Source organism: Dendrobium catenatum, unplaced genomic scaffold (assembly GCF_001605985.2).
Source record: "Dendrobium catenatum unplaced genomic scaffold, ASM160598v2 fragScaff_scaffold_338, whole genome shotgun sequence".
Lineage (NCBI taxonomy): Eukaryota > Viridiplantae > Streptophyta > Magnoliopsida > Asparagales > Orchidaceae > Dendrobium > Dendrobium catenatum.
Genome location: NW_021318800.1, coordinates 627,566 through 640,563, shown reverse-complemented (window position 1 = coordinate 640,563; position 12,998 = coordinate 627,566). Strand labels below are relative to the sequence as shown.

The window sequence follows — 12,998 nt, the reverse complement described above, 5'->3', positions numbered from 1 at the left end:
GTAAAACTAATTTTAAATTCAAGAAAAAATAAAATTTATTATTATTATTATTATTATTATAACGTTAGCCACATTGATTTGAAATCCACTCATAAGTTTCATTTGAGGAGAAGTTATTAAGTACTGTGTCATATACTCAAACTTTTCAGGTAAAAACTTACAGTTTTAATTTAATTTAATTTTGGTTTAAAATCAATATTAATTGAGTCATATCAGAGCTTGAAATGGCCAAGTAATCAAATTAAAATGAGTCTCATAGCTTCAATTAAGCTTTTATAACACATTTTTATTGTGATCTATATGGTTTGAATGACTTGGGAGGAAAGAAATGAAAATAACATTTTTTTAATAAGGAAAATAAAAAATTGCACTTGGCCATATTTTTAGGTGATTTTTAAAATATTTACTCGCATGTGTATATCATTTTGCATATCGTGATTATTCGATAAGTTTTACACTGACTGTCGACCATCAAATGAAACCCTCAAATTTTCGAGAGATTATTAGGTGCGGAGTGCGGACAGGGAGAACCGTCCGCACAAGCATTGAGAACCTAGCTAGGTACCACTTAGTACCGCTGTGTACCATTGGGTACCGCTAGGTACCCAATACTTGTGCGGACGGCGCACTCCACACCTAATAATTTTCCAATTTTTCTCATCTAGGAGTTAGAACCTAACAATGATAGTATTACATTTAAATGAGAATTTAACTTTTAATGTGACACATTGTATAAAAAGAAATTGTGTAGCTGACCCCACAAAGTGGGATAAAGGCTTTTTATTGATGTTCTTATTTAAACTTATAAATGAAATATGAGCGTGAAATAAATAAAATTATTTATTAATCAAGCTAAACTCAAATTACATATTGAACAGCCTTTTTGATTTTTTTCGCCTTGATGGGCTGAAAACGTTTCTTATGGGCTTCTGTTAATCAGTTTTGACAAACATTATGGGCCTTTCGTAGTCCAGTAAAAACAGCCGAAATCATGCTTTTAATATTAATTTGTTTTTTCCCAGAAAAAAAGTAAATAAATTTCCTCGATATTGCTTTTTAAAGTTTTTTTTAGTACAATAATTTTTAATTCAACAAATTTTGTATTACAAAATTACTTTTAAAAACAGTAAGAAAATTGTTCCAAACGAAGCCTAAATTTTAGAGATATATATTTTCTTTTTTATTTACTTTATTCTTTTAAAGCGCAAAGTTTTCTTTTGAAATTGCTATAATAAGCAATGAAAAACATTGTGTGTTTTTTATGGCTTCACTACTTATCATGTCAAAATAATTGTAGAATTTGTTGTTAGATCTTTCTCAATCTTCTTTGTGCTACATGAATGCTCATAGATCAAAATCTCGTCGCCTCCCTCCACTCTATGTTAACTACCTCTATTTTTTCTTGTATGTTGCATCTTGAGTCATTTGATAATATTCAGGTCATTATAGAGCGATGTTTACCGTCCGCTGATTGATCTCTTGTAATTCAACTGAAATCAAAACTTTTGTCAATAACATTGATGCAGCCAAGTCCACCATTGATAATGAATATATCATGCTTTGCATCTTCTATGGCTTGCCTCTATTATTGATAATAAAGATATTTTCCAAATAATGTACACTAACACATAACAAATAAACAAGTGAATGAGCATCACCACTAAGAGAAATAGAGAATCAACCTAACAATTTTAAGGCATATTCCATCTAAAAGAACGAGTCACAATGGAGTAAGTTCCTCAACAACCCAAAGGATTGAGGGTACCCTAAGAAAATATATTTGTGGGCTTCTTAATCAAAGTTATAGAATTTGCAGTCAACTTGAACATGCAAGCCCTTAACAAAAAAATGTTTGTCATGTTTAACCCTTTAGAATATTCCAACTAGCACTATTAGGCTATTAGCAAATTTTTGGAGAAGAGCCCTTGAACCACATCAACAGATGCCAACTAGGGGTGTAAGTGAGCCGAGCCAACTCGAACTCAACTCGTTAACGAGCTCGTGAGCTGAGCTTAGGCTTGGCTCGTGAGCCGGCTCAAAATTATTTAATTAATTAAATTAATTAGCGAACGTATTTTTATTAAAAAAAAAAATATGCTAAGAGGAGTTTCGGCCTATAGTTTTAAAAAAAGGATGGCTATTCAATAAAAATATACCTATTTGGGCCTATATGACAGGAGTTCCTATATGATAGTACAACCTATACCTCATCTTCATTAATATAGGAGAGAAATTTTAAAAAAGTATGAATACAAATCTATTAATTACTTTCCCCAAAAAGAGTTGTTGCAGGTTCATGCCAAAAAAAATCCTAGTGTTTATATTTTTTGAAATACAAAAGGACAAGGCGTTAAAATGAAAAATTATACGGGAAAATGAGAAAAATGTTAAATCTAATCATAATCAAGTAGCTCGCGAGCCGGCTCGAGCTCGTTAATAGTGTGATGTACTCGAGCTCGCTTTCCGACTAACGAGCCAAGTTCGATAGTGCCAAAACTCGACTCGTTTACGCCCCTAATGCCAACACATATTTGGCCCCTGATGAAAATATGATCTTGATTGCAATTTTAGCGGACAATTGGGAATCCAAGCCCCATAGAATCTTATCAATGATGTTATTAATAATAATATGTTAGAAATTGAAGAACAACAAATATGAACATAAGTGACAAGAAGAGTGAGCCACCGCTAGCTATTCTCCATGATAGATTTAATGGGATTTTTTTTTTTTTTTGACAAATTGAAAATATCAGTACATTTTGAGCCCAAAATTTTCATAAGAGGATTTTCAATCGCACAGATCATTTAAAGGAAAATATTATTTTCATCACCAATATGAAAAAAAGCTTGTTGGATTTTTATTATCGAAACATTTGTTTGATTATAAACATGAAAAAAATTAAATTCATTTAATTAATGTTCCAAAGTTTATGTCCACATTTCAATTATTTTATTTGGGCTCATTTGGAGTAATATCTAATCATTTTTGTGTCATTGATTTGTCTCATGAAATCATTCAGTTTGAATACGAATTTGTTGAAATTGAATTTGGATGATCCAAATTTTGTATTTATAAAATTTAATTAATATTTTCGGATCAAAATTAACTCTTGATAAATTATCAATAAAACTTTAATCAAATGTCTTAGATTTTGACTTCATTTGGGACGTCTTTTATAATGCTTTATAAAATAAATTTTTAGTAAACAAATTTCTTTAAGTAGAATTTTTATACTATACAACAGTTTTAGAAAGCAGAAAGAAAATTATCTTAAATAAAATTTGTTGGACAGCTTTTTTATTATTTTTAATGCAATTTTGTAATAAAAAAATTTAATTTAATTTTTTTAATACTAAAAAACTGTCAAAAAAAAAAAAAACTAATATTTTTTCAAAAACAGAGGCATTTTGGTGAACTTTTATTAGGCCCGGTGTAAGGACGTAGAGGAACGTTCGGTCGGAGGCAAAATCACGCAAAAAAACTCGGTATTTGCTCGATATTGCTATGTATTATTTGATAATAACGAGGAATATCGCTCTGTGAAGATCAATACCGAGTTATACCAAGCTATACCGAGTTGTACCGAGTTTTTTCAAGAAAAAACTCGGTACAACTCGGTATAGCTCGGTATAACTCGGTATTGGGTCTTCACGTGATGGTATTCCTCGTTATTGTTTGGTATAGCTCGGTATTTCTCATTTTTTGGCGCGATTTGACCTCCGACCGGTCGTTCCTCCTTTTCTGATCGGAGTACGTAATAATTATTCCATATTAGTTGAGAGATTTAAGTAACCATTATGAGTTTGGCCTAAATGTCTATAAATAATAAATAAATAAATAAATAACTACTTATGTGTCGGGCGCTTCTGCTTTGGATTCGTCGAAATCGAAGAACATTGGTGACAGACCCAGAACAGCACAGAAAAGAGAGCGAGCGCGCGAGAGAGCTTAATGGCGCTCCAGTGGTTAATACTTGAATACGTGGTGGCGGCGGAGGCGGCCATCGCTGTACTTCTAACCCTGCCATGGCCCAAGACGATCAGGTCCCGGATCGTTGCCCTAATTTCCAAGCTACTGCAGCCCTTCGCCAGCCTTATTCCCTTCGCCGTCTTCAACCTCTTAGGTTTTGTATACTGTTCTTTCCTCCCTTTACTCATTTGGCCTTCTTCTGTCTCTCTTTTCCTTAATTGGTTGATGATTGATGTGTAGATCTTTACTGGAAGAATGAGCACCGGTTAAAGTGTTCGTCTGAGGTGTGCACCGAAGAGGAAAGAGTCCACTATGAAAGATCCGTAAGCACTCTCGGTCTGCCTTTTATTGTTTTCTTTTTATGGATTGAGTAGAGCAACTTACTTGGAATTGGGGTTGCTGTTAGTGTCTAAGTGGAATGTTTTGTTATTGCTTTAGGTCTTTTGTTTGATTTGAGTTGGAGTAATAAAGTTGGCTTGAAGTAGTTTATGGTGTTAACTTTATCAAGCAAGGTGGATTAAGAAGGATTGAGACTTTTGTGATAGGAAGATAGGTTAAAATCAACCTTCTTTTATTTTGGTGTGTGAGTTACCGTAAACTGAGTAATTATTTGGTTAAATACTTCAATTTGCCCGCCAGGTGCTAATGATCTGTATAATCTTCAATTAATTAGGATGGCACTAACCTTATGCAGAATCATGGATTAGCATAGGGTTCGTTTGGGATGGTTGAAGTGGTAAAATTAGTTGCGGAACTTTTAGGGAGAAAATAAAGTTTTTGAAAACAATTATGGTATTATAAGCTTTTTCAAATATAGAAAGTGAAATATCACTGTTCTTATGGTTATAACACTCTAGCATATTTGGTTGTAAAAAACTTATTATTGCAAAAAATTTCTAAGAATTAACAAGAATGTTTTAGCCAAATAAATGTGCGTCAACAGTCCGTAATGTTTTGTAAATGTTGTGCCAAATGCTCCAATAGTATACTTGCACAATGTCTTGCGACTTGCAATAATCATGCATTCATCAATGTTGAACAGTAATCATTGCTAATATTGTTTGATAAATGTTCTCATTAGGGACATTAGGCAATATACATGAACGTACACCATTGATGGTTTCATTATTATTTGGGTACCAATCCTTTTACTGATTGATTGTTGATTTTTCTTTTTAAGAAGTAATTCTCTCTATAATCATGAATTAGTTGCTCTTTAAATTATACCGATCATGGAATGATTTTTTTTGTAGGCACCATCGCTTTACTGATATTGCTTGACTAGAATTTCATGGGCAAGTGGTTTGCTTCATATGAATTATGAATCATGGTTTAATTCAGATTTATCTCTTAGTCACAGTTACATTTAGCTAGGGGTAAGATAACAATGGGATTAGGCTGCTAACCCAGCTTAGTTATGTAAGATTAACTTTTTCACATAGGATGCATTTTTTTATTTTTTATGGAGGATTATTGATATAATCTCAGTGCTATTTAAATTTAACAACCTCTTATGTTTTGTACTATTAGTTTATGTAGTTACAATATGACATCTGTCTAGATTTTGCACTCTTAATTTTCTAATACTAGTTAGGTGAAAAAAGAGCAATTGATTTGTGAGTTTATGTTAAGCCACTTAAGTAGGTGTGTTTTTCTTTGCCCGTCATATCATGATGAACACACACACAGGCAAACATCGACAGACAGACACACAAACATCGACAAACGATATCGACGAGTCTATAAGCGTAGGTAGGGGTGTCAATTTCGGGTCACGGGTCGGGTTCGGGTCAAACCCAGAACTGACCCGGTATTGTTTGACCCAACCCGAACCCGACCAGTTTTTGCAAACGGGTCAGTTTCCTGGACCCGAACCCGAACCCGTCCCGCTTCGGGTTCGGGTCAACCCGAACCCAACCCGCCAAGTTGATGTTCGACTTTGCTATTCCGCCTGTTCGCGTTGTTCGCTGCTTCGCTCCTTTCGGTCGGATCGGACGTTACAACATTTTGATTGGAAGCAACGAGGGGAGCTCACAGTCACTCATTGTGAAGGAGTCGCCGGTCCTTCATTGCTGTTCGAGTTTGCTTCTTGCTTCGACGACGTTCCCTTCCACTCTTCCAGTTGGAATCGGAAAGTTAGAACGGAGCAACGAGGGGAGCTCACAGTTGGAATCGGAAGTTAAATCGAAAGCAACAACGAGAGTTCGACGACGTTGTTGTTCGACTTCACTCCTTCGGTGACGTTGCTGTTCGACTTCACTCCACGGAGGCACGGACGACGTTGCTGTTCGACTTCACTTCACTCCACCAAATATTGACACCCCTGAGCGTAGGAATCATAGATCGATGGCTACGATTCATAGTCTTTATTATTGATGCATTTATGTATTATAGTTTATTTATATGCCATTTACGTTTGTACTCCTTCTTTTGAGCTTGTTTGAGTTGTAGCCCAAGGGGTATTTGAGTCATTGTTGCTTATTTCTTCTAGGCCTATAGATAGTGGCCTCTTTTATTGTAAAAGGATGATTATGATGAATGAAAATTCCAGTTTTCTTGCTTGATCTCTTTGTGAGTTCTTGAGGGGAGAAATCCTAGGTGAGGGTGAGAGTAATACTCGTCAACCTCTGGAGGATTCCGAGGTTTGTGGTTTAGCAAGTTCCTTCCTTTCATCTACACCCAACCTCCTCCTCCACCCCCTCCACCTGTCGGCCTACCCTCCCCACCACCCTTGTGATTTTCGGAACCGAACCCCAACCCCATCCGACCGGCTTCCCTGGCCGGCCCAAACCGCCGGCCACTACTCCCACCTAGCCACCGGCCTACATCTCCACCGCCCTTCCCCTCCCCACGTCATAGCCGCCGGCCACCTTTGTTCCTCAAAATCTGAAATTCAAATCTCCCTATTGCCTTCATTCACTTTCCTAAAATAAGCCATAGTTAATTAGGAAAGTTCAATTATTTGAATTCAAATACTTTCCTATTATCCAAAACTAAATTAGGAAACCTCCATCTTACCTATTGCCTTCATTCACTTTCCTATTATTCATATGGATTTAAGCAAAGTTCATGTGTTTTGCTTGATAAATATTGTAAAGTTTTTGTTGAGGTTGGCCTTTGGTAGCAACATATCGTTCCATCTTCATCAAGCATAATTCATCTTATTTTCATCTCGATAGTCTAATGTATGACATCTTTGATGCAGGACTATATGCGAAATAAGAAACTTGCACAAAGTAGTTAAAGAGCAATTTTGGATTTTCGTTATTAGCAACTAAAACAACAAAATAAAATTAATTAGTGGTCACTTCCGTTTAGGCTAACCTACGTAAGAGACTAAGCGAAATCAAAACATTTAGGGAAATCAAAGCATTGCATGCGGAGTAGTTTCCAACATAACTTTGGCATAACAATGAGAACCAAAAGCAAAGAAGTAACAATCCTACGATTACTAGTGGATGGCGAGAAGTAGACACAATCTCTTGCTTGAACAATCTCTCTATGAAGTAAGTAGAATTTGAAAGTACATGAGTCAAGGAAGAAGATCACCTTCTCGGAGAAACGTCTTGATTCACCACGTACCTTCCAATAGTTGATCCTCCAAAGGCTTGGTCAAATCGAATATCACGTGATCGACGGACTTTCTATGGATCCGTCAATGCATGGGCTCACGTCGACGAACGACAATTTGAGAAGATCCACGATGCCTTGGCTGTCGTATGCAAAGCCGGAATCAAACTCCGGATCGGTCAAGCATCATAATCATGTGAGGAGAGACGCAAGAGAGAAGAAGTTGGAGGGAGGTGGAGGTGAGGAGGGAGGACGACGGTGTAGGGAGGAGGAGAAGGGCTAGGGTTTGGAGATCTTAAGTTAAAGAAGAAGGAAAACATAAGTTCAAAATCTGAAAATAAATTCAGATTTTGAGTAAAAGTGGAGGGAATTAATTTGAATTTGGATTTCAAATTAATTACAATCAATGACCTTAATTGAGCTTTGATGGAGGGGGCCCAAGCAAGGGGAAGGCCGACGGCATGTAGAGGGAGGGAGAGAGGGTTTTGCGGAGCAATTTAAATTCCCTTCCTAATTGGTCTCTTTAATTTTGGAGGAGAAAAATTCCACCCAAATTAAATTTGAATTATATCATGAAGGAGATTCAATACTTTCCTAAAATTGCTTTCCAATTTAGGAAACTATTTGAAATTCAAATTTTGAATTTCAAATGATGAAAAATAATTTCCCAAATTGTTTGAACTCTTTAGGTAAGCATTAAGGGGGCATTGACTCCTCATTCATGGAGACAAACAAGGGGGCCGACAGTGGTTGGGCTTGGGTGGAGTGGGTGGAAGAGCGAATGGAGAAGAAAGATTGGGTTGGTGGTTAGGGTTAAGGTGAGCTTTGGTAGGAGGGGTTATGGGGTGGTGGTTGGTGGTGGGGAAGGCCGGTGACTGACGTGGAAGAGAAGGGAAGAAGAATGGAGGAAAACCAAGAGCCACCGGTGGTGACTGTTGGGTACGACGGGTGGCCTCTTAGGCTCCACCAAGCTCTCAAACTCTCTCTGATGCTCTCACATAAGCTTCAAGAAGACAAATGCAGGAAAATTCCATAATATCATTCATTAACCTCAAAAATACAAGATAAAAGCTTTAAATAGCCTCTTACAATGACTTAAAGCAAAATGACTCAAATACCCTCAAGGGGCTACATGACTCAATCCCTCAAGCAAGGGTAAAAAGGGAAAATGCTGAAATAAAAATACATCAATAAGAAAACAACAATAATAAAATCAAAAGTACATCGGATAAATTGTGGCCGTAGATCTACGGCCACGTTGACGGTAGACTTTCCAACTGATGTCCCCATCAATCTTTCTTATTGGGAGTGATATATATATATATATATATATGGAATAAAATTTCCTTTTAGGGAAGGAGTTCCTAATGAGAGTGTGCCATTGACCTCCTTGAAGGTACTTGTATGGTAGGTAGCGAATTTATTGAGAAAATCATCTGCACATAGAAGATTACAAATAAGGAGGAAATGTTTGAATCTATCCATTGTTATTTGTGGTTGGTTGGTTGGAAAGTTGATCTTATTATCAGTAAAGCATATATTTCCTTTAGTGTAAAGGTTGTGATTCAACGCTTGCAAACTCTTCAGCAGGAACATTGAGAAGGTATTCCACGTGTCAAGAAGTCATCAGAAAAATGACTTATATATACAAAGAGCGGACATCTTAATGTGAAAAATTTCTGTGATGTTGACTATACTGGTTTCAATGATTATTAAAAAACCACATTTGAGTACTTTATATTTATAGGAGGCAATTTGGGCATGTGGAAGAGTAAGAACCAAACAAAAATGTGCTTAGGCGAAATAGAGTTTTGAACACTCCATGTGCGAGAATATGCTGATTTGCCAACTGCTCAACTCATAGTTTTAGACTGTGATTGTTGTGTTGTCATGTATATAACTACTTATCATGTGTTTCATAGAAGTACAAAACACATTAAAATTGATTGTTGCTTTGTTCAAGACACAATGATTTCAAGAAGATTATTACTCCCTAAGTTTCCAATCTAGATGAATTCATATATATGTTTACCAAAACTTCGGTGCACTTCAGTATCTTGCTATTTTCTTTCATATATCTTGCAATAAAAAGTGCCGCAGTGTGCTCTTCTTTCTAATTTCTTATTGTTGTTTGCTGATTTTGACTGAAGTTGCATCTACTTCCTATCAGTGTGTTGCTAGAAAAAAGTTAGGAATGCACATAGCATTCTTCAAATATGAATTTTAACGTTAGCCCCTGTAAAACGTTGAATTATTATTTGAGTCATTAATTAAAGGTATTGGAATTCTGCTTGATTGATGATCAAACAATTATTTAATTCAATTAAAAAAATTATTTAATTCAATTGGTTTTAATCTCTTCTTATTTCAAGTGATGGAGATGAAAATAACTGACTTGATTTAGACTTGAGTGCTCAAATTCGCAAGTATATTAAAAGATTAATAACAAGAACTGAAGTAATATTTTTCATCCAGAAATTGGAAACTAATTCACATTCTTACAGAATTTTTCATTTATATATGTTTTGTTCTACCATCGGTGTATTTGTATGTATATGGTTATTTTCCCATACAATTTTAAAAAAATGAAACTTCAATTAGTTTTTATCACTTATCGATTGGATTTTGTGAGCGGTCTATGTTCTGGGATAACTATCAATTCTCAGAAGATCTTAATGGGAATGGCTTAGCTCATCCTTAATGCATACATATATGCATGCATGTGGGGCCTTGTTCCTGTTTGACCATGTGTATATTATTCTAGATCGGCAAAATATGACAAATGAGCTGGACTGGTTCCATATATCTTGATGAACCTAGGCCTGCTTTGTTCTTATCAAGTATGTCTATCTTGTTTACCATTTAAATTCAGTCATGTTAGTCTATTCTCAGTAATTATACATGGAAAGCTATTTAGTGTGTTGTATCCCATTGACTGCTTATCTGTCTTATGGCTTTTAATCTTGCATATTCAGGGGGATTGATGTAACAGAAACAAAGTGAAACACCTCAGATGTTACTCGGATGCGTATTAAGCGTGTCAATATGTTTTCCCCTGTTTTGTTTTTTTTTTGTTGCTTATGGAATTCAGATTCAACTTAAATCTTGGATGTGGTTTTCCCCTTAATAAATAGTAAAAACTCAAGATTTTGTAGATAATTATATTATTGGCTAGCAATTTACATGTTTTACTTCAAGTACCAGAAGTGAGCTATAATATTAAAACCACATAGACCTGCATAAATTATATCTAAACCGCTTGAATGCTTAAATTTGAGTTGTAATATTTGAAGTAGCAAAATGCAGAGTGAGAAATATCTCGCTGGGAAGAATTCAATGAAACTTTGAGAAGTTCGGTTTAGGCAAACCAAACTTATCCAACACAACAACAACATCAAGCCTTTGTCCCACTATGTGGGGTCTGCTACTTGAATCCTTTTTCACCATAAATGATTCATGTCAAGATTATTCGACAATTTTTACGCTGGCAAGCCAAACTTATCCATTACGCGCAAATACATGAATAATGAATATTCCAAAAGATTTTGAAGTAGCTTAAATAAATGGATGCCTTTTGCAAAATTGAACTTAAGTTGAAGATAGAACTTTGAAAGAAAGCAAAAGGAGGAAGTTGTGAGAAGCATCACAAGATGATGGATTGTTAGATAAAATTGAGCAGTGCAGGTTTGAGCTACAAAACCAATATTTTTTTTGTAGTGTAGCTGGTGAAGTGGTTCAGAATCAAGAATTTGATTGGCACTGCCCAATCCAACTCACCCAACTGCACACCCACACGCACAAAGTTAGGTGAGGTTTCAAGAGCAGTCAGAATTGAGTTTTCCTCAGTCAATCAAAGCTTTAAAGAAATGGTTACCAATTCTTTGAGATGAATTCACTTTGACATTTATGTGTTGGTGTTCTCTTCAAACAATGATTCATTCCCACCAAAACAAAAAAGTTTGGCTGAGCATGGTACGCGTTTTCTCGAATCATATAGTGGCAGTGATGTTGTAATGCAGAGTTGTATATTGCCTGCTTTGTATCTACGTTACAGAAAGTGCTGCTTCATTTTAGCACCTTGTACTGAATTTTCACGTGTTTAATAACTTAATGGACTGTTGGTTCTTGCTGATATCTCTTAAAAAACATTTATTTCCATTTGTTTTGATTGGATCCGTTTGCTTGCTTTTGCTAAAGGTTATTTTCAATTTCAGTTACACTAGTCATATTGCATTTTTTACTCTTTTCTTTGTGTTCTCCCGCTTTTTTGTCTGAACTCAAGGCTAGTAAAACTGGCTGATAGTGCAATAATAAACAAATTAATATCCAGTTGTTGTATCCGCTGCTTGTTAGTATTTGAGAGTTTGTAGCATAAAATATTTTCTTTTATTGTATAGTTGTAGTAACAATGCTAATGCCTGCTTTGCAGGTTTATAAAGCTCAAAGGAATGTCATTTTATGTGTTTCAGTATGTTTCCTTTATTGGTACAGTTTTATTCCCACGTGTAAAGCTTCTTTTTATCTCTGGATGAATTTAATGGATTATATGCTAATTGATTCTCCTTTTCTACTGTGATATTACAGGTGCATGCATCATATTTGCAAGTATCACAAGCAAATTAAGCAACTAGAAGATGTTGAGAAGAAAGCCAAGGACCTCTGACTTCCATCATCGAGGACACGTTATAATGGTAAGTCAGGTGCATGGTGTTTATGAATTCTTTAATTTTATTTGCTAGCTTTAGATCTTTATTTGTACATTTAATTATGCATTTGAATAAACCACAAGTTAACACGATTAATAATAGATACCTTGGTTGGAAAAAACGTGTGGTTCTACCTATTGTCTCTCAAGCATTTTTTTAATAATAATATCGCTCTAAGAAAAAGGCTGGAAAGGGTCCATTGATTTCCATATGGCAAAATAGTATAATTTTTTTGTAATCATTAGCACATCTTGATCTAAGGTTCTCTTTCATTCACTTATTGCGTCTAAAAAAATGGTATACCTCAATAACATGAGATATAATGAACTTAATCTTAACTTATTAGATAAACTACAAAATTTCAGGCTAAGTGAAGTTATTTTGTCATAAAGAAAGAAATTTATATAGACAACTCAACGATCAGTAGAGATTTGCAATGTAATTTTTAATTAAAGCAATAGAAACATTAAATCATAGGAAACTGAAACACCTCACCAATGAAAAGAAAGGAAACAAACTACAACTGAGAAACTACATAAAATCTAACACAATTATCTAAAATAAAATAACTCCTATATAAATAGCTAATCTCCGACCCAAAAGAGAATTTGCAATAATTTCATTGGATGAGTTTACAAGTCAAACTCTAGATAACTTCAATTGATTAAGTGATCAACCACAAGGAATGTGACATGCAATATAATAAACAATTAAATGTCACGTTGTTTAAGGCATAGTATATCACAATTGTT

At 35.2% G+C, this 12,998-nt stretch overlaps 1 protein-coding gene across 1 annotated transcript; it reads left to right on the top strand.

Moving 5' to 3' along the window:
- The first annotated feature begins 3,858 nt into the window (after nucleotides 1-3,858).
- LOC110098666 lies at nucleotides 3,859-12,224 on the top strand. Its single transcript, XM_020825564.2, has 4 exons — nucleotides 3,859-4,124; nucleotides 4,211-4,293; nucleotides 11,970-12,025; nucleotides 12,125-12,224. Exons 1-4 carry the CDS (start codon nucleotides 3,953-3,955, stop codon nucleotides 12,201-12,203), a joined length of 390 nt encoding a protein of 129 aa, XP_020681223.1. The 5' UTR covers nucleotides 3,859-3,952; the 3' UTR covers nucleotides 12,204-12,224.
- The last annotated feature ends 774 nt before the right edge of the window (nucleotides 12,225-12,998 follow it).